This window comes from Neovison vison, chromosome 3 (genome assembly GCF_020171115.1).
Source record: "Neovison vison isolate M4711 chromosome 3, ASM_NN_V1, whole genome shotgun sequence".
In the NCBI taxonomy this organism is placed as follows: Eukaryota; Metazoa; Chordata; class Mammalia; order Carnivora; family Mustelidae; genus Neogale; species Neogale vison.
The window spans coordinates 54350512-54373281 of record NC_058093.1 but is presented as its reverse complement, the minus strand read 5'-3'; the positions used below and the strand labels follow the sequence as shown (position 1 = coordinate 54373281).

The 22770-nt window shown below is 37.1% G+C and overlaps 1 protein-coding gene across 3 annotated transcripts in view; it reads right to left on the bottom strand.

The window, feature by feature from the left end:
* The window catches only part of GPD2 (glycerol-3-phosphate dehydrogenase 2), a 215185-nt gene that overhangs the window by 48774 nt on the left and 143641 nt on the right, over positions 1 to 22770 (bottom strand). For all 3 annotated transcript variants that reach the window (XM_044242094.1, XM_044242093.1, XM_044242092.1), the window contains exons 4-6: positions 21396 to 21520; positions 20026 to 20123; positions 18823 to 18986 (exon numbers count right to left, since the gene is read on the bottom strand). In XM_044242094.1, coding sequence (XP_044098029.1) covers positions 18823 to 18986; positions 20026 to 20123; positions 21396 to 21520 — 387 coding nt within the window. The remainder of the gene's footprint in view (positions 1 to 18822; positions 18987 to 20025; positions 20124 to 21395; positions 21521 to 22770) is intronic.

Below are 22770 nucleotides of genomic sequence, written 5' to 3'. Positions count from 1 at the left end.
ACCATTATGCTGACAGAGACCCCCAATGACAAATACATAGTTAATCTGGTTCAGGTGAAGTTGCCTTTACCCTATCATATGCTGTCAGTATTTCCATACCAAGTTGTTTGGAACTTCCTCTTGATAGGGAAAAAAAAAAAAAAAATACTATAGATCTAATCAATGCCCACTATACTTGAGAAGACATTTCCAATATTCTAGACAGTTGTATTCAAATCTGCACTAAATAGGGATGCCTGGGTGGCTCAGTCCATTAAACATCTGCCTTTGGTTCCAGTCGTGATCCCGGGGATCCTGGTATCAAGTCCCCACATCAGGCTCCTTGCTCAGTGGAGACTCTGCTTCTCCCTCTGCCTGCCACTCCCCCAGCTTGTGAGCTCGCTCGCGCGCTCTCTCTCTCTCTCTCTGGAAAATCTGAACTAAATATGTAAGAAAATGAAAAAATGAAATGATTCAATAAATAGGCTATAGAATCATTTCTGACTTTAAAAACTGCACAAGTTAAAATTAAATAGTACCATTAAAACAGTTATTTCACCAAAAAAGATCTCAATAAATGCCAAAAAATTCTCCCATTGTCTCTGAAATGTTACAGAATGATAACATGCAGCAAGACTCAAATGATAGGAAAACAATAAAACCAACCAACAAAAACTAACTATACTCCTACACGTCTAATGATTTCATATAATACGTAAAATAGTAATAATAAATTTAGATATCATACAATGCCACATCAAACTGAAAATATATTTATTACTTTTACTTATAACTTTTAAATACAAGGCTGGGACATATCAAGTCTATTACTCATGTTTCCACTTTTGTTTTATAATGAAAAATAGTCAAATACCATGTTTCAGTGAGTTGGGTTTCTTGCCCATATTCCCAGCAATTCTCAAAGACTTCCTGAAAATGTTAGAGAGTGGTTATTACCAAAGAAAGATCCAATTCGTTTCTATCTGAGACAGTCAAGGTATCCTCACCCACTTCTCCTTACTGACAGCCTTCAACTCGCTGGCTCAGCATGAAGTGGTCCCTGAGTCAATCCTGAGTCAATGCCGATCATACTTGGCAGTATGTAAGGAGTCTCATCCCTCCAAAATTAGAAGCTGCCTACAAACTCATCTGCCTATGCAGAACTTCTAGACAAGGGAATCCCTGGTGTTTCCCAGGCTGTACTGTCTCCTGCTTTATACACCAAACCCAATATCTTGTTTGCACTCCTGGGTTCCTACAAAGACTAGAACTCTGTTCTCATCTTAACTTGCCCGCCCAGAGCTATGACATTTTGTCTATCTGTTCCCTCAAGGACTGGCCTCTATCTTTCTATTTCAAGGAGGTGCCTAGTGTCCTTCATAGACCACGCGCATGTGCACACACACACACCCACACCCACTTCTCCTACAGAATCCCCAAGATGCTGTCGTGCGCTGAATCCATAGATCCTCACTTCACGGAGAACATTCACGGCTCAGTCAGCCTCCTGCATGCTGATAAGGACTGAGACAAGGAGCGCTAAGACAGCAGCCACTCCCTTTGGAAAACTGCTCACAGACAGGCCAGACTGTTCCTGGTTCACTTCTGCTAACCAGCCTGACTTGGGAGAGCCCTGCCCTTCAAAACTATTGAAGGCTGTCCACATTGTAAGGACAGGAAACATTGCAGCAGACATAGCCAAGGTTTCGCATCGCCACATACACAGCTATCTACAAAAGCAGATTCTGTGAATTTCTTACCACCTGCAGATAATAGGGAAAAAAGTCACTTATCTACCCTTCGTCAATACCCCACTAAGGATACAAATTCAAAGTCAGTTTGATTAATTCACTCATTCAGTTTTCTAATTCATCTCTTCACAAAAATTTAAACAACAAAAATGTTGAATTCTAATTAAAAACTGAAGCTTCAGAATCAAAGACCCAAACAGACTATATCAGTCTATTCACCTTAAGAAGAGAGCAAAACTATAATATCTTACTCCATTAAAATATAACTTGAAATACAGCGTATTACTCTTCACCTTAATACACGTCTCGGACTTCTGAGAACACTGCACAAAGACGCTTTTGTAAAAGCACCTCACAGCCTTTGATGTGACCGTATGTTCATTAAAAGGAAGTATTACTACTTACATACATAAGGTACATAATGAATTCAGTATGTGTCTAGAGTTGGCTAATGCTGTTACAGCACATGCCAAAAGCACAGACTATAAATCAAAATGCGATTTGTCAAATAAGATCTTAATATGACTCATGTTAGAAATAAATAAGTAAACCACTAACATTTTGATATGGGATTAGTGAAGAGAGCTAAACCCAAACTGAGACCAGGTTGCAACTGACATCCTTTTGTTCTATCTATAGCTTTGGCTATTCCTCTCTCTCTTCCACCTGGATAAGTACAAAATTAGCATGCATCAGGCATCCTTCACTCCTCCGAAGGTTTCTATCTCTAACGCCATTTTAAAGACTGATATTCTTTCCAAAATGTTGACATAAACCAGTTGGGCAGTTACAGATTTTTTACAGCCCACATTACTCAAGTTTGAAAAGATCTAGATTATTCTTAAAACAGAATTTGGAAAACATTTGACATTAGTTTATTAATTCACTTTCAAATTGAGGAAGCTTTAACAAAAGACCAAAAAGGGCAGGCATAGAAACAAAAAAAAGTAAAGCCACAAAAACAACTATCAAAAAAAAAAAAAAAAAAAAAAAAAGAACAAAAGAAAGAAAACCTAGTTAGTGGATACTGGAGTTGTTCAGGAAGTGTGAGCAAAGAGATGAATACTGGCCCATGTATTATACTTTCTCTTTCCTATGTTTCCAGTCAGCACTAGTTCCTTTCCTTCACAACAGCATAAAATCTCATCCAAGACTCTCCTATTAATTACCCAAATATGTGCCCTAGATCTTGAATACCCACCCCCCCCAACCTCCGCCACTGACTTGACCTGGTTATACTGCACATTCTTAAAGTTAACAAATTATTACTCAAGGGAGTTTTTCTAGATCCCCCACCTTAGGTGTGTGCCTCTCACAGAATATCTTGCACAGTATTAAAAAAAAAATCAATGTTAAAAAAAAAAAGAAGAAGAAGAAGAAGAAGAAACAAGGAAAAAAATATCACTGTTGGGGCACCTGGGTGGCTCAGTGGGTTAAAGCCTCTGCCTTCGGTTCAGGTCATGATCCCAGGATCCTGGGATTGAGCCCTGCATTGGACTCCCTGCTCAGCAGGGAGCCTGCTTCTCTCCCTCTCACTCTCTGTCTACTTGTGATCTCTGTCTGTCAAATAAATAAATTAAATATTTTTTTTAAAAATCATTGTTTGCTTGTCTGTATCCTCCAACAGTCAAAGAGCTTTCTGAGGAGAGGAAACATTTTGTGTAATTCTTGTATCTCTTGTACCTATAGATATAGTGCTAAGATATGATATGCTGAGTAGGTAAATAAATAAAATTGCTAGTCGTATAACAACCACCACAACAACAAAGAAAACTATCCTATCTAGAATGACACGAATCTTAATAATGAATCCCATTATTTCAACTTGCTATGTGAGCTATTGCTTCCGTACAGTCATTCCAAACATCCCAACACTAAAATGTTAAGGCCCAGCTTAAGGAAGAATAGAGTACAGAATTAAAGAAAAGAAAACTAGAAAGCATTCACATTGATTTTTGGAGTCTACACAGGCAGGGCCATAACACAATTGCAAGCCTAGGCCTGTAGGAGGCGCCCTTCAACTCCAAAGTAGCACACATCAACATTCATTCAACTAACTTCTTCCCAAGAATCATCTGTCAGGGAGTTCAGCAGTCTAACATGGAAACCACCTTTTCACATCCTGGGGCTTCCCACTCACTTCTAGAGGGCAGATGGATCAAAACCAAGCAGGATTTAAAAGAGCCAGACCCAAGTCTTGAAGGGATCAAAAGGGGGATGATGAGCAAGAAAGCCCTGCAAATCAGAGCAGCAGCTTCAGCAGCAAAAACAGGAGATGAATTCAGTTCCTCCTTTCACGCCCTTCTCCAACATTCCTTCAGGAGATCTCATAGCTCAAGTGTTGATGGGGGGAAAATAAGACTGCTCAGCTTTTAGTTCCCGCTAATAGATTAACCGAATGTACACCACGATCTATCGAAGGGCTCCGAGGGGGTGTAATTGTACAGAACTTTCTGGAGGACTCCTGTTTTGATTTGAACACAAAGAAAACTGAAAGCAATGACAGTAGTCCTGAACCTCCTGACCACAGAGAAGCAGTCTGTGCTCACAGCCTGTCTCCTTCAGCCCTTGGAGACTTCCCTTTTTGTGGAGCCAGAGGAGGAGTGATTTGAAAGTCCAGGGGCAACTTCGAGACCTGCACACAGACCCCCGTCCGGCACAAAGTACTACAGCTCTCCCTCAGTGCGAGTCGGGAAAATCTTTAGAGCACCTTTTTTCATGTGTGACTCTGTCCAATTCGAGACAAAATACAATTTCTCTATCAAATGCAGCTGGTAGAGGTGGCAATTAGGGAATATTTTTTCCCACGTGCTCTCTACTATTCCATAGCCTTCTACATGCCTATCACTTTGTTGGTTATACTCAGAATTTCTGTGACTTGTTCTGTGACTTGGTTTCTTCTGGTTTCTGGAAGGTACTGCTCTCCAGTATCTGCTGATGCAGCCAGTAGAATCATTTCAGTAAAAGAGCTGATAGGATCTAGTTCTTCACTGTCTCTAAAATTTCAAGTTCAGTATCTGTGAAAAATGGTTAAAATGCCAAAATTCAAAATGAATTATAAGGGGGAAATAGTCTGATGTTTGTAGCTCAAAAAGTACAAATAATGAGGGAAATGTACCTACTCAAAATCTGATGGATGGGGAGCACTAGAGATGGGACGGGTTCAGTCATCCACCCTGCACACAGAAGGCCCCCAATAACACCTAGAAGCAGGCCAAAGCTTGCTGAACAAAGATTTTTAATAAACAAAAACAGAGAAATTTAGGTAAATGTTGTTTAAATTAAAATTTTGGGTGCGAATCAATTCTATCCACATTTGGGGAAGGGCAAGAATAAGGACCAAAGTTAGTTACATTAAAGCAACAAATGTAGCAAATGAAAATAATTAAACCTTAGTGAATGGGGCATTTAATTGCATTTAGAATTTATATTTTAAAATATTACTCTAAATTGTAAGTTTATTACATTATGTTTGTTAATTATTCTTATGCTTAGTGACTTTTAAATAGGGTCTTTTGTTACTTAAAAAAAAAAAAAGATTTGACTGAGGGGGAAATGTTTTTCTCTTTATTCATGCTTAAGGATTATAAAGATCCCAGTCTTACTGAAAAGTAAGCTTCGAAAAAGAAATACGCAAGTAGAAGATAGAGGTAAAGGTAAAAATATATACTAATCTTGCTTTATATAATATATACTTCCTATAACTAGTGTGTACTATTATTTATTTTTTAAAATACTGCTTGAAGAGGGTGTTTGAAGAGGCTATTGTCGAAAAAGAGAATTTGGGTTAATTTTATTCCGTTTGGTAGAAACAGTGAATTTCTCCTGACTTTATTTAGATTACTTTTTTCAACAATAACGTATTTACACCCCTTCTTTTATAAAACCAGATTTCAGGTAGCTCACAGTGCTTTGCACACGGAAAATTACTGAGAGAACTTTCTGAAGCCTCTTCTCAGTTGTCTTTCAAACTGTGTCCTCTGTGAAGGAAAGTAAAACTGCATGAATCACCAAGGGTGCTCATTGTTGTATTTATCATGCTAAAAAGTGAAAGGATTTAAAACTCTTTGGAAAATATGGAGTTTCTGGCTTCCTGAGAGGCTTTGGAATTACCTATCCCATCTTAATTGAGAGTTATATGTTAATTATCTCTGACACAAAGATATAAAGTATGACTTAGTTGATTTTCTTCTAATCCGATAGTTCATCTATTTACCGTCTTCTTTCATCATTTTCTTCTCAAAGCCTTCTTCTTCTGAGTAGATAGCAAATTACATATTGGTCAAACTTTTCCATTGAATGCAAAAATAGCTCTTTGGTTTTGGATAGTAAAGGAGCAGTAGTTATGTAAGCTGCATGGGAAGTCTGTGTGTGTGTGTGTGTGTGTGTGTGTGTGTGCGCGCGCATGCATGCAGGGCCAAGTTTAAAAAAAGTAGGTGTTGCGTGGTTCATACTTTCTGTGGGTGGAGATAATGATATAAGGAGTGTTTAACACAAAGTGCGATATGGGTAAGTATTAATAGTAATAATGAAACCCATTTGAAATTCACATCCTAATACAGTGTTCTATTTGGTTCCAGAAAATATAAGCTACTAAGGTGTTAGTTTTATTTATAAGAACTATGTACTGTTGACTTTTTTCAGTTTCTCTATATTATATCACCAGGGCTTGGCTGTAGAATTGGTAGTTGAAACTAAAGTGTGGGACTCTTTTATTGCAGAAATGTTTTTATTACTGCTGTTTCTTGTGAGGCTAGACACCAGCTTGGCTTTCCACTACACTAAGAAAGCAATTCTGTGTTGGGCACAGTACTCCAAAGTGGATTTCAATGTTGTTTTTTCCCTCTCTCTTTTCTAAACATTTATCTGGGCAAAGACTCTTGATCCCCTTGAAATAATGCTGGAAAACATGCTAGAGTGGGTAGATCAGGGGGCATCTAAGGGTTCTGCCAACAGATATTCGAGGCATTACACTGTCATATGATCAAGTAGCAAGAAAATCAGTTCCTGAAGACCAATCATTATAGTTTTTTATTTCCTACTTTTTTCCCCCTATGCCAAGAGCAATTATTTCCTTCTCCCCTTCTTCCAAATGTAACCTATAGGATTATATTTCTGAAGGAGAATTACTTTGAGAAAACTGCCCTGGATAAGGGATTTTAAGTTTCAATATACTGCACATTGAACTATGGCTTACTTATTGAACTTATTTGAACTTATTGAACTATTTCTTGGGCATGTATTTTCCTAATGTCTATAAAACAAAAGCAAAAAACCCTTCTAACTTTTAAATCTTAACTGCAAACTACAATTAACTAGTATCATGTCTAAGTATTTTTAAGTGTACCATTAACGTATAGAAAATAAAAGTAAAATTTTACTGAGAAATACATAATTTCATGTTTAGGATAACACAGACCAATCTACTTAAAAGACTATAATTAACATGAACATTTAGTCTGACCAAACAGATTGGCATGCAACACAAGCAGATGATATGAACTAGGTTTCCAGCAAATTTAAACAAATAGAGCATATTTCACATAATGATAATGATAGCATTCGAGACAGCCTAATTTTAAGCTCTCCATGCAGATAAAAGTAATGGATATGCTATTGTTTTGTGGTATCCAAGGAAATTAACATTTCACTTTTCATTCACAGAAGAAAACAACTTGAAAATATGGCTTAATGATGGATAAGGCTGTACTGATGGGTATATTTTGATCTAAGAGCTAACATGTGTATAAAATTTAATTTCACAAAATGTGGGTCCTAGATGCTTTTTAAATTCACCTTTTCAAAACTCGGTGCTTCCTTATACTACTGTGGAATTAAATAGTCACTACATTAGGTGACAAATGCAAGATACTATTGTTAGCTAAGAAATGGTAGAGAGGGGGGTGCCTGGGTGGCTCAGTCAGTTAAGCATCAGCCTTCTCTGGGGCCTGAGATCAAGTCCTGGGTCCTGGGTGCTGGGATCCATCCTGTGTCAGGCCAGGCTTCCTGCTTAGTGGAAGTCTGCTTCTCCTTTTCCTTCTGCCCCTCCCCTGCTCCTGCAAGTGCTCTCTCTCTCAAATAAATACATAAAATATCATTAAAAAAAAAAAAGAAATGGTAGAGGGAAAATATACAAATATATGTAAAATATACACACGTGCATACATACACATGCACACAATGAAAGTATATACTAAAATTCTTTTTTAAAAAGTCATCTTTGAAAAGGAGGGAATAGAGTAGAAGAAACAAAGAAGTGAGCCTTATTTGAACAGTCCTTGTTTCTGTTTTTTTACTTTGAAACCTTGTAGTTTTACATAATTAGTAAACAAAACACAGCTTTAAAAAAGTAATTCCTTAATAATCTAGGTTGGCTTCATGCCCAGTGTGGAGCTCAACATGGTGCTTGAACTCACAGTCCTGAGATCAAGACCTGAGTTCAAGAGTTGGATGCTTAATCGAATGAGCTACTCAGGTGCCCTGATCCCTAATAATCTAAAACAAAATTAAATTGATTTGTTGTACTAAGTAGATGGCATAACCACACTGATAAGAACTCTTTCAAGTAGATTTAAAAGACAGTAATTTGTATCTATATCCCCATTGGCACGTACACTACAAACAACAACAGCAACAACAATAAAACTGCAACAACAAAAAATCTTAAACTGGTTTCAGTAATAATATTTTTGGAGGTATGACTGATGAGGTGAAATAAAAGTCATGTACCCCTAAATTTGAAGTAAAACTATGTCTAAGAATTCATTATGTTTTTCTTCTTCCAACAAAAACATTTTCTTAACTTTTTCTACTGAAAGGCCTAGAAATCATGACTAATCAATAACAGTGAACACCCATAACAAATAGATTATGGCCTCTAATTACCATTTCTCAGGAAGGAGTCAAGATTTATTGGAGAAACTATTGTCTCCAGATCTCAGGCAGAAAGGGTTCAAGATGAACCTGAAATGTCTTGTAGCAGATGGCACGAAAGTCATCATAGACCACTGACCGCATATGTAAAAGGGCTCTAGAGCCACATTGAGGAGGTGCCCACAGACCAGAGGTAAGGCAATTTGGGCATGAATAATTGACTGACACATATCAACTACATTTAAATCATGAGTTTAATTGATAATCCAAAAATATCTCATCACATTTGAAGAACGCTAAAAAGCCAACATTATTTTTTGAAAACGAGTATTTAAGTGGAAAGACTCCATCATTTTATCACATTTGATATAAAATGCACCTCAGGGTAGGCAAAGGGGTAAAGTAGGGAAATTGTAAGCAATCCCACTAATAAATGAAGTTGGAAAGACTGCTGGAAACCCACTATTTTGTAACCCCTTAACTTCTAATGTAATACTGTTACTGATCTAGGCAATGATTATAATGACTGATTAAAAAAAAAAAAAAAGCAGCAGCAGAAAGACGTGTAATGGAAATTCACACCACCACTTATCAGGTATTTTTGACAAAACAGTCTGATCCAGCCTCCTTGTGGCCAGTCACCAAAGATGCCCCTCCTCTCACTGATAAACTATGCTGCTATTTTTTTTTTTAAACTTTTGTAATGTCCTATCCCTTAAATCTGGGCTGTCCCTGTGATTCACTTTAACAACACTTTAGCAGTGACACAGTGTGATTTCCAAGGCTAAATCTGAAGAAATCTTGCATTTATGCCTTGGTCACTTGGTATGCTATTGTGGTCAGCCAGCCACCACGGAAGAAATCTCACTACCCTGTGAGAAAGTCCAAGATAACCATGTGGAAAACCCACGGTGAGAGAGAGAGAGAGAGAGAGAGAGAGAGATATGCTGGGCCAGCTCCCAAGTTGTCCAGTCTTCACGGCCCAGAAGCCATACATGTAAGTAAGAAAATTTTAGAGCTCCTGTCTCAGCAGCCATTTCATTGACCATTTGAAGGATCCCAAGCAGGAAACCATCAGCTGAGTTCTCTTTCCTCAGAACTTCAAGAGAGTATACTAATATTTTAAGCCACTAAGTTTAGGAGTTTTTATGCAGCAACAGATTATTGGAATAAACCTAACTACCACTTGTACAGAAAATACAGAGGTACCATTGAATGAAGAAGAAAACAAAGGAAGGGATGGGAAGCCTGTTAGTTATAAAAGGATTTTATTGGCATGCATAAACCTTAATGAGGATTTTGTTTGTTTTATGGGTGGATTTTTAAATCAGGATCCAATTAAGGTTATGAGACTATCGGGGACATGTGAACATGAATGGATATCTGATATTAAGAAATTATTTTTAAAACATTTTAGATGTGGCTGTATTTTGAAAAAGTATTTAACAATGGATTTAAGAGATAGACACTTGTGGTTATAAAATTGAAAAGTCACAGAGGTGAAAATGTAATATTTATAGCAATATAGTCAATAATATTTCAATAATGTTGCATGTGACAGATGGTGATTATATTTACCATGGTGAGCACTGAGTAAGGTACAGAATTGTCAAATCAATATGTAGTACACCTGAAACTAATATGTTGTGTATCAATTACACTTCGGTAATATTTTTTTAAGAAGGATACAGACTAAAATATTCACTGATGAAATACATATGTTATCTGGAGGGCAGGGGAGAGTATATAAGAATATAGATGAGGTTTAGCCATGAGTTTCTAAGTGTTCAAACTGGAAGTTCATTTTATCATTTTTTTCCTACTACATACGTTAGAATTTTCCTTTAATAAAAATGTGTATACTTTGTTGAACTATTGAGCTATTTTTTGTTAGCATGTGACACACTTAAAACCGAATGGTAGCTAAAAGAAGGCATAGTGTTACAACCTACATTTTGGAAAGTTCTTTTTCTGTTTAGCCCAAACAAACAAACAAACAAAACAAAACAAACTTTCACATCCCCCAGGTCCAAATACTGATCCAGATACTTGTTTATGATTCCCCTTTCCCTGTAAAATAGGGAGGGACCATAATACCTCATTCCAGCATACATACTGAGCTGGGTCCACGAAGATTTATGAGAAAAATTTTTTTGAAAACCAGACTCTGCTACACAAATGTAAAACACTCTTTGTCGTAGGGACCATGTTCTTGGCACAATACCTGGCATATATGCACTAAACTCTCTGAAAACCTGAAACCTCAGAAATTTTTTCTTTTTTTTTTTTTTTTTTAAGATTTTCTTTATTTATTTGACAGAGAGAGAGAGAAAGAGAGAGCACAAACAGGGTGAGCGGCAGGCAGAGTGAGAGGGAGAAGGAGGCTCCCCGTTGAGCAGAGAGCCCGGCACGGGGCTAGATCCCAGGACACTGGGATCTCGACCTAAGCCAAAGGCAGCCACTTAACCAACTGAGCCACCCAGGTGCCCAAGAACCCTTGTCTTTAATGTATTTAATCCTAATGCCAGGAACAATGTCTGGAAAATAGAAAATAAATAAATAAATAAATAAATAGATAAGATGGATGAATGGATGGATGGATTGATGTATCGATGGATGGAAGAGTAAATTGGGAGGAAGAGGGAATGGAGATTTTTGATACAATAGTTTTTGCCTTTGATCCTGCATCATTTTTATAAAAAACTCAATTGGGATACACCTGAAACTAATGTAGCATTGTGTGTCAACTATACTTCAATGGAAAAGACAATGGGCCAGTTGAGCAACAGAGTGTGAGGCAGTTGGCTTACTGTGAACCCACCAGAACTATCTGCTCAAACAATATATGCGTATATATCTTAATATTTTGCACTGTTTTTAAGCTTGCATATACAAGGTAGCATACAGATGACTACTGTTATCTCAGTCTGATACCCCTGATCAAATCTACTTTTGTGTGCTTTTGATTTTCTTAAAAACTAACTGTAAGGGGATGAAAGCTTGGTATTTAATACACGCTGGGCAAGTGAGCAATAAACAATTGCAAACTTTCCCAGGGGCTATTTCTCTCTGTCTCATCATCAGGAAGCTAAAGCATATGTTAGATGTTAGCCCGGGTGGACACAAATGTGTCCTATTTATTCAAGGTTTCCTTTGAAGCCACAGTTTATAACTTTTGTTTCTTAGGGGTACATGTCAAACTTCATTTAGCATTCGCTGGTATCTAGATACACTGAATAGCAAAAAGGCAGAATTCAGGGGCAAAAAAAAAAAAAATGCCTGCTATATGAGCAGTGATGTCAGTTTCATTTATCTAGCTCACAGAAAGCAAGATGAAAAATACAATGGAAAAGATGACAGCGGAAAATCAAGATAAAAATTTTTCATTTAACTTGTAAGTGTAAACTACATAAGCACAAGAAGAAATATTAAATGTGTTCTAGATCAATGTCTAAGAGGTAGATAAATTTAGGGTAAGTTCTTCTAAAATGTACTTTCTAACCCTTCAGTTTCAAAGATTATATGCTTAACTGGAGCATAGTTATATGCACAAAATTTTCCTTACTCCTAAGAATGTTTTGCAAACTTCTTTTCTGTAAGAATCTGCAAATTTTATCCATATAAAGAGACTAGGTGGAACAGATACTTCGTTTTGTGACATGAAAAGTAGAAATCTGGTGGACTGTAGAATATCCATAAAACTGACCCAAATAAAACATTTAATATTTCAAGAATGTTTTATGCTTATAAAGTTATGTTACATTTATTAAATCAAAGTCTCAAAATACATGATGAGTGAGGTATTAAAGGCCTATATACACACAGATGTATAATGTGGGACTCAAAACTCAATAAAGTTTGTAAGCCTAAGTCATGTACTTCCATACTGCTGATTGTTTTAACTATGCTACAGCACTTTGGAAAGCACTTTTCCAGTATGATTGTAATGCTTTGCAATTGTGAGATGAGCTGTCATGCCATTTCCAACATTTGTTTTCTCAGACTCATCCACGGTGTTCAGTGTAGCTGAGTTCACTCACTTCTAATGCTGTTTTACTCCCTTATGCAAATACGCGGGTTATTTATTCACTTGTCTCTGGATGGATATTTGAATTACCTCCCTTTTTGAAACCATACCCTGGACTGCTGCAATACATTTTTCTGTACATATGTCCCGGTGAACAGGAGTCAGAGTTTCTCTGAGGTATATATTTCGTAGCAGAATTACTGACTCACAAGATATGCATATGCTTAACTATATTAGAAGTGTTCATTTTCCAAAGTCTTTATATCAATTTATATAACATATTATACTTTTACAACGTTTAAAAACAAAACTAACTGACAGGTTTTCAAGTATATTTACATAAGATAAAAAAGGGAGACGGAGCTCTAATAATAAAATTCATAATAGCAGTAATTTCTAGAAAAGAGCGAAGAGGATGCAACGGGGTATATTCATAATTTGAAGTCACAAATAGCCTCAATGTATTGGTACTGTTCTCAATTTTAAGGTTGCCTATGGATTCTAGGGTCTTTATATATACGTTAAATGCATTTTTTATATGCATCAGTATTTACATAATTTTAAAGCTCATTGTGTACAATAATAAGGATCTGAAAAAAGGGTTAGGAGCCTTGAGAATTATTGGCAAATACAACTCTTTTATATCATAAAATGAATTTATGTTATTCTTAAGATGGAAAATAAAAATAAAAACAATAAACAGGTTTTGATAATGTTGAGGTCCCCAAGATAACACTCTCTATTTGTCAACAGTTTCTTGACCCCTCATTTAAAGTTTATAGACATTGGGCCTTGAGAAATGAAGGGATGGATTTGGTGATGTTTACTCTTTCAGGGGAATTTTTCCTCTAGCCGAATGCATCTACCTTGAAAACATTCAAATTAGTCAGTTATCAAAGACATAAAATGATGACAAATTACTAGCCCAGTGGTTCAAAAAAGAAAAATTAAGGCTAGTGTCCCAAAAGTAAAGTAAATGTCAGCATATAACCTCAATATGTAATTATTGATTAACTGCATACCTGCACTACTGTATTTACGTGTGTGTGTGTGTGTGTGTGTGTGTGTGTGTGTATCCTTGTGCTTACATGTTGCAGACATCTGAACCATAGGTAGAAACTGACCCTTATAAGGAATTTGATAATAATAATGTAGCCAAGTAGAGGTTCTAGTCTGTTCTTTCTACATCTAGTGGTTGCTCCTGAGCACTCCACACAGCTCACACAGTCCACTTTAGGTTTCAACGTAGCAGCCCTCCCAGAATTGTATAAAGGAGCACAGGACCTAAACTTGCATAAGGGTACTCTGTTTTGTTTGTATGTCTATATCACTTGGTTATTATTCATTTGGTAACTTCTGTTACTCTGAAGAAATTAATGTGTCTGTCCAATATAAAGTTGTTAACACCCAATGAGCTCAACAATTGCATTTGCAAATATTATTATAAATGAGAATTAAAGGCACCATCTTTAGATCTGACTTCTGCTCCAGGAAGTCAAAGGAAAAACAAAAACAAAACCATGAGACCAAAAAAGGAAAAAAAAAAAAAAATCACCATTGTGGTACTGGGTAATTGATTTTTTTCTTTTAGCTTTCCAAAGTAGATAAAATCAACACCTTAAAAGACTTGTCTTTAACCCAGGATTTCTTTCATTAAAGTATACAATTGTGGGCGTGTGTCCTAGAGGAGTAATAGTTTGTCCCTAACAAAAGAGTCTGGATACTGCGATATGCCTTTTGCCAGAGGCCCCGTTCCCGGAAGCACACAGCTAACTGCATCTCCCGCTGTACCTGTAACAATTTAATTGTATAAGTCAGCCTAGTCAAGCATCTCCGGCTCATGACTGGGAGACATGAAATTCATTGTCATTATTGTCCCTGTCATTTTGGATCATTATATCCTGCTGCAGAATTTTCCTCACTTCAGTGCATTTTTACCTCCAGGAGCCAGGGATTATAGCTGAGGTTGAGGGGGGGCAGGACCATGAACTACATTTACCTCAGGGGAGCCAGAGATTAAATTGGCTTTGCTCTCTCACGAGCTGAATTCATCTATTTGTATGCTGTTGAGTTTTAGGCTGGAATAAAAATGAATATTCTAGTGAACACTGGGCTTTAATTCCCCCTTTGAAACGTGGATATAACCAACTTTTATTTACATTAGGAAACCTAATGTAATTTCCTGTAGGTAGCTATTTTCATATGTGCATAAGGAATACTTGAGGACATCATTGGGTATGAAATAACAGAGCTCTTTTTCTGTCAGTGCCTTGATTCTCAGAAGGAAGAATTTAAAGCTGTAATTTTGTTCTCCAGTTTCATCTTATAGAAGCTTAATGGCAGTATTTAATGGTTTTAAATATTTAATGATTTTTAATTATATCTCATTTTCTGTGCACTGGATTGGATAACTAGGGTCCAACTAGAATGGCACCAAAGATCATACTCTGGGAACAGGAAGATTGAAGTCAAGTTGACAGAGGAAGACAAAATAAGTTCCTAGGAAACTGGCACCTCCTCTAGAGCTATTCATACCTCCCAGCATGCCGAGACACCCAAGCCTGTCATGCCTTAAATACTTCTTGCTGACCTAGGAGAGTTGGACTAGCCACCATTTTCCCTATTTTATTACAGCTAATGGCCATGGACAGCATTCAGCTGAGGGCTTTCTGGGAGCAGATGGCAAGGAACAGGTAAGAAAGACCAGAATTGTGTCTCCTTCAGAAAACCAGTGAGTTGATTGTATGTTTTCTCTGACAGAAGATAAGAGGAAAATATAACCTGATCTGTCACTTCCTATCCCAACTTTCATTATATATGAATTTTTCTGAGAAATTTGACATTTACTTTGTCTGCACTGAAAAAGATGGTAGTTATTCCTCCGTATGCGTCAGTTTGTTTTTCAGCAGTTTAACAACAAAATATGGCAATGGATCATACCTATGCCAAGCACATAATAGCCACTCTAATTACTGCATTTAAAAGTATGTGGAATTTATTTTATTGCCCTCATTGACTTTAGTGGAGGAATAAATTTTGTCTTAACCAAATGTGATGGCCATCACTATTTATGTAGGATGAACTACTCTTATGAATAATTAAGAAAACTATTTTGATCTTTGTACATTTTGTACTTTAGCAGGAATACCTTACAGCCCTAACATCTCAGTGCTGAGGAACGTTAAAGATTATCTAAGCAACTGGTCTAAGCTCAGGGTAATGTTTACTAGACGGACTGTATTTTCACACTATTCTATTTCACTTCTCAATGATGCTGAAGTAACTGTATAATGAATTACTAATAAGAGTTTTTAGATAGCAAAATTTCTTGCAGCATTTAGAAATTCAATTTCCTCACGTGCCACTTTTTGGCCATAATCAAGATTCTCCCAAGTTGGGAGTTATAAAAATTGTTATTTCTGGTCACTTTAAAGTGGTTAATTTTATGTTATGTGGATTTCACTTCAATAAATATTTCTTAACTAAAAAAACCAAACAAACAAACAAAAAAAACCACTTATTTCAATCAGCCCAAATGCATTTTGAAATTATTTGGGTAGCTTATCACATTCTCATAATGATTATTTATAAAGAAGTAATTTTTTTTCTTGTTAAGAAAGTTTTACCTTATAAATTACAACGTGTAGACCTCATTTGCAATAATAAATGTTCAGGTACCCTTTCCTCTCTGAAATTCTTTGGTGACAGGATGATAATGTTATTGTTTGGTCAAGGGGTAAGGCATTCCTTCCACTTACCATACACTTACCATATCTAATGGCCTCACTTATCTGCTCCTTTCTACCTTACTCCCTCATCGATACTTAATTTGCTCACCACACCATTGGGAAAAACAGGAGTTGCGCCATCTGAGGATACATTTGTGAAACTATAACACTACACTTGCTTCACATTCTTGTTTTGCCTCACCTCAAGCATGACAGAGTTGGACTGGATCATTTCAGAACAAGGATAAAAACATACATGTAAGTAAATACACATACATATATTTCAAATGATTAGAATACAATTATATTCACCCCTTCAAGACTTAAGATTATTATAGTCAAACTTCAAATACCAAATGGAAATTATTTTAAATAATGATTTTTGTATTTTTCAATAATCCTTGCTAGACTTATAATTTTGCAACTTGTAACAAGGTATGAAAACCAATTTTAAAGACATTTTTCTTCCTCTTGCTTCTAATTGAATAATATTTCTTCTGCACATATGACATAGACTTCCTTTGGCTTCTCTAAATAGAATCAACAACAGTCGTAATTCCTAACAATATCAGACCAACAAAAAACTAGGGTGCCACAAATTCAGATATGATATCCACTCATGGTCTTCTCAAAGAGAATCAGATATACACGAGCTAAAAAATAAAACTAGTTAGTGTTTGCTACATCACATGGTAAAGAAAACGACCAAGGGGCGCCTGGGTGGCTCAGTGGGTTAAGCCGCTGCCTTCGGCTCAGGTCATGATCTCAGGGTCCTGGGATCGAGTCCCGCATCGGGCTCTCTGCTCAGCAGGGAGCCTGCTTCCTCCTCTCTCTCTCTGCCTGCCTCTCTGCCTACTTGTAATCTCTCTCTGTCAAATAAATGAATAAAATCTTTAAAAAAAAAAAAAGAAAACGACCAAGTATTTGAGAGGGTTTATGCAGGCGGAATGAATCATGTGAGGCAAAGGGCACAAACTCTTCCTTGTCAGGATGGGAAGAATGCCATTTTCAGAATGCCTTCTTACTAATCCTGGACCAAAAACCTCTTTATTATAATCACCCACTAAACTACAATGGATTAACATTAAGGGTCTGATGCAGAGAAAGCAAATTCACGGTTAAGGTTGTCCTTTAACATGTAGACTCAATCAAGGGTACCAAAAAAATAGTTAAGTGTCCCCCCTGTGGTGCTTAGATGCTGGAAGGCACTGTAAATTGTGAATTTTCTAGCTTTTAATGTTTGTCTAAGACCCTTAACATTTTTCCAATATTGTTGCTCCTAGGACGTTTTCTTGAGTTTGTCCCTGGTGCCTCCCCTGTGCATATACACTCTGCGTTCGTAGATGAAAGCATGACAGACAGCTCAATTGATTCAGAAATCTAACACTGAGAAGAAGAAAAAAGGTGGAAGTAGCCTTGGGTATATCCCATAATATGAAGTATAAACATCAATGTCTCCTGAAAAAACAAACAACCCAGAAAACAAACCAAGAAAAAAACATTTCTTCATGCTAAGAGTTTAGATATCTAACTTGAAATACAAAAGATCACATAAGTGGGTTTAAAAAAAAAACCCTCCAAGCTATACAGCCTAAGCTGTCCTTTGTGTTCAAAATTTTTAAGAATTTTTTGAACACGTACGATTAATTATCTGTGTCCAGCTATTTTTTTTAATAAATGGATAACCATCCCTGGACTATTTTCCAATTCCATACACCCTTTAAAACTATAGTAAAATTTCACAAACGGCTCTTCCTGTTTTGTTTTGTATTGTACAGTGGTCCATCTGGAGATATATTAAGTGGTTAGCTCCTTCCAATAAAAGTGTATAAAAAGTGTATTGTTCACATACACCCCCCACTCCACACACAAAGAATGAACGTGGAACACATGGCAAATGGATATTAGATAACGTTACTGGTAGAAAACATTTAACAACAATAAAATAAGCAATAAAAACTGGGGTTCTGGTTTAACAGATGCAATGTTTGTTCATCTACCTTCATCACGTAAATTATATGTTCAAGAATTGTGTCCTGTGCAAAATACAAACATGTCAATTTCAGCCCAGGGGGCATTTTTCCTGGGTTTATAACCCCTTGAAAATAGAGGTTTCATCAGAAAACCTAACATCCTCAGCTGCTTTCAACATTGTAATATATTCATAAGGCAAGTATTCGCTGGCAAACATATAACAAATTAAATGGCATGTGGGTGCGGTCCAGATTCATAATGATGGAAAATGAACCAAACCAACCATGAGACACGAGTAGAAATGAAAGAAGAAAAAGAATATGCAAAAACAAACAATACTAAAAGCGAAGGGCCATAGGTAGTTTTTCAGCTAGTATTAGAGAAAATGGTGTGTGCTTGTGTGTTGTCTGAGATCAGCATTAAAATTAAGAATGTGAAACGATCTCATCATGAGTCACAAAAGTATCTTATTAAAAGAAAAACCACATACCGTCATAGTAGACAATTGCTCCTACCAGTTTGTCCTTCTGGAGCATTGGGAAATGTTCAAGGGCTCTCGATTTGCTGAGGACATAACTGCTCTTCAGGCAATTACTCCCTGCAACCAGATCATAGAGCTTGATTCCTACCCAGTAGTAAGGTAGCTGCCACCACCTACAGCATAAATGGGGGGAAAGGTTTCTTGAGACACAGAGCAGAAAATTACAGAATGCCACTAAGTTATAGTATACTTTTCGTCTAAGAAAAGCAATGTCTATCTAGAAGTGTACTTACTGCAAAAGAAACAGGAGGAACTGCATGACTGTTTTTGACACCAGCTGAGCTAAATTATATAAGTAAATGAATCAGTGAGACTTTAAGTGAATCATTCCTAAGACAGTGCTTCTTGACCTGGCCGTGTATGAGAATTCCTTGCCTGAAGAGCGCCAACCATAAATACAGATACCTGGGCCTCACACGTCTAGAGACTTACTTAAGTGGATGAAGGGTGGAACCTGGGTGACTGTCACGTGCACCCAGGGTGGAGGTTCGTTGGTTTAAGCCGTCCTAAGCCATCTACAACAAAATTCGGACAAAAATGATCAAAGCTGTTTCTAGGCACTCAAACTCTCTTGTGCCTTTCAGCTGCATAAACCGCTGCTTCATATTACCTGTGTTCCAACTTAAGGCAAGGTCATGGACAGCTGTAAGAACATCAGGAACACTGGATTTTATAATGTATAATCTGACACCTCCAAACCAAACTTCAATGTCATTAATTTGGAAATTTAAAATGAGCCAGAAAGGTTTAGGCTGGGAGTTGGTACATGGTTAAGGTTCAGATTTTGCAGCAGGATACCTTTTGACTATGCATTTTTGTTTGCAAATGCCCCTCCTCTGTTCCCCACTGTAAATGCAGTTGCCCTTCTAGAGAGTCTCAGTTAACTGGGATAAGAAACTACTAATTATAAACACAGAAGACAAACTCCTCAGCCTTCAAGATCTAGCCTTTAGAGGTGGGTCAGAAAAGGGTAACTTAGGAAAAGCCACATTTTTAAACACAGCAAAGTCAAACATTTGAAAAGGATTAGAGATTAGGACCAGTTAAAAGTACATTATGAAACACACATTGAGGGACTATTTCCATTAAAATGATGTTGTTCTATTGACCTCAGTGAAGCAAAGAGTATATAGATGATATCAAAAGGCTTACTTGTAAATTGGAAGCATTATAGGCAACGGAGCTGATAAATGGGGAGCAATTTCTAGTAGGTTGGCACGCTCGTGAAGGGCTTCTTTTACCATCCTATACTGAAAAGCAAAGCAGAGAAAATTAGTTTGGCAGTAACAGATCATAATATTTTCAAATGGCAAGTAGACACCCCGCCAACCGATTGATACACAGAAACCTCTCTACCTCTGAGTGAGGATAGCTCCCTCCTAATCAAATTTCTAATAATACATCATGCTGTCAACCTGAAAGATTTTTTAGAAACCTTAACTGTATTTGCATAGGAGAAAAACATGCTGTCAGAGTTCCCAGGTGTAAGATCTTTTCCTGACTTGAGTTACAAGATTATTGTAACAATTTATCTTGCATTCTCTGTACTGTCCGCCTTCTCAGTCCTCTCTATTTCCCCATGTAAGAAATAACAGATTGTTCAAGTTCACACTAAATGTTCCCTCCTTGTCTCCACTAACACAAGCAGAGATAATACTTAGGAGCTGCCCAGTTTTATAGATTACAAAAAAGCTTTTGTCTTAACTCTTTTCATCTTCAGTATGCCTCTCTGAAAAGCCAGCATTACTATTATAACACTAATGTAAAAATGAGAAAACTGAGGCTCTTGGACAGTGAAAAAATAAGCTGGAACACATCACAAGTCGTCTGATTCTAGGTCCTATGCTCTATTCTTTGCATCCAACATCATGCCGAAGAGACATGGAAGAAAAGAGGACACATTCGAAACTGACAATGTCAAGTTAGCACTGCTGTGTTTTTCATGTACCAGAAGCAGATAGGGAGTTCAGCTGATTTTTTTTTTTTTCACCCCCTGGGAAATGTCATCTTCCACACTGCCTTGGCAGTTTTCAAATGGTGGCAGACTGGACACAATAAAGTGTGACATAAGAAAAGCATGACTCAGATCATCTTTTTCTTAGGAATATGTCAGTGGCAATATGAGCGTATGATTGCAGTTACAGTTAAGAGGATCAATTTAACACTCCTGTATTACAACACAGCCCCCCTGAAACTGTCTGGAAAGTAGCAATTTGGTAGCCATTGGCAAAACAAACAAACATACGATCGCAATTGTTAAAATGCAACATATCCAAAGGTGATTTTGTATATTTGCTACCTTGATATGCCTGCATGGAAAAAGCCCCTGATTACCCATAAACATGACGCTATGGGAAAGTGCCAGCACATCTTTCATGAAGGATATTCCAGCAGAATACACACTAAATAGGTATTTCCAACAGGAAGAAATGTTAAAAGCCATAAAAAAAAAAAAAAAGATTTAATTGGGTAGAAAAAAGCAAAGTCGCAATTTTTGTTTAACAACCAGCATACACAATTACCTGCTCAATATCCAACTTCATGATAGCCTTCTGAAGATATCTCACACCACCATGGATCAATTTAGTGCTTCTGCTGCTGGTCCCTGATGAGAAATCATCTCTTTCTACAAGGGCTGTTTTTAGTCCTGTGTAACCAGAAAACCAAATTAACTTCTTAAATTACACAATTTGTATGTAATTCATTAAAGGCACTTCTCCAGGGTAGAGACAATCACAAGAAAAATTACTCTGAACATGGATAAATTTGTATTCAAAGTGCAGTACACTGTCTATATTATAATGAAGAGATTTTAGCCTCTTCCTGGGGGAAAAGTCAAACCAGAACTAGAAGCATATTAAACTGTGAATGAATCACAACTAGAAAATATTACAGTACAATTTCATGGCAGTAACATACTCCAGGGTATTGAGACGGCCGAAGGAGAGGCTGGCACCCATCCTGGCCAATGCAGTAAACTCAGTGTTGTGTCAAAGTCCTGTAGAACTCACATTCTTCCCTCACTACAAGTCACTCATGCATCCCAGCCCCTCATCTCCGGTCGACTCTAACACGTCATCCGTAAATCTAGACCAGACCTTCTACGTGCTGGCTGCTGGAAGGGGTGGTAGAGTGGGTAAAAATTGGGGGGAAAAAAAGACCAAAGGCATCAATAGTGAAGAAGAAGGAAGAGAATAAACTTTGACATTGAGGGATTTATAGGCTAAGACATGCAAGCACGGTATTATAGAATTACACAGAAAAATACAAGCCAGGACAAATAAACCCAGTGCAGAGGATCCATGAGTAAAGACAAGACAAGATTCTTGGTAAAGGTGAGGCTGAGCAAAGATAGGTTGGTTCTAGAAGTCATGTCTCTGCCCCTTTCTTTGAGGGTTGCAATAAATCTCTTAGGGATGAAACCAGCTTTGTTTTGTTTTCTTTTCTTACAAAGCCATTCCCTGCATCTTAGGATTGGGTAGGAACCCACAGAACTACAAGTATCATACACTAGAGATGAAACCCCAACCTTCGAAAGATGCAACATATCTACCAACACCAAGCCATGAGAAATTTTCAGTGCCTGGCTACTCATAGGGGATGAGAGAATGTCACAGAGTCCAATTACAATGAGAATATGTAACCGGAAAAGTTTGGGATCACACAGCTCATGTACGAGAATCTGTGCATATATTCAATTCAGAGCCATTTATTACATTTAATACCAAAGGGTCGTTTTTATAACTTTTAACAGTTTAAATATCGTACCCAAATGTCATCATAAAATCAGGGCAATTCCCTTGACTCCAAAGGACAAAATATTTGGAAACCATGGAGGAAAAGGAGAGAACTTTGATTCAAGGGCAAAAGTGCTAATGCTCTAACTGACTAACAAAA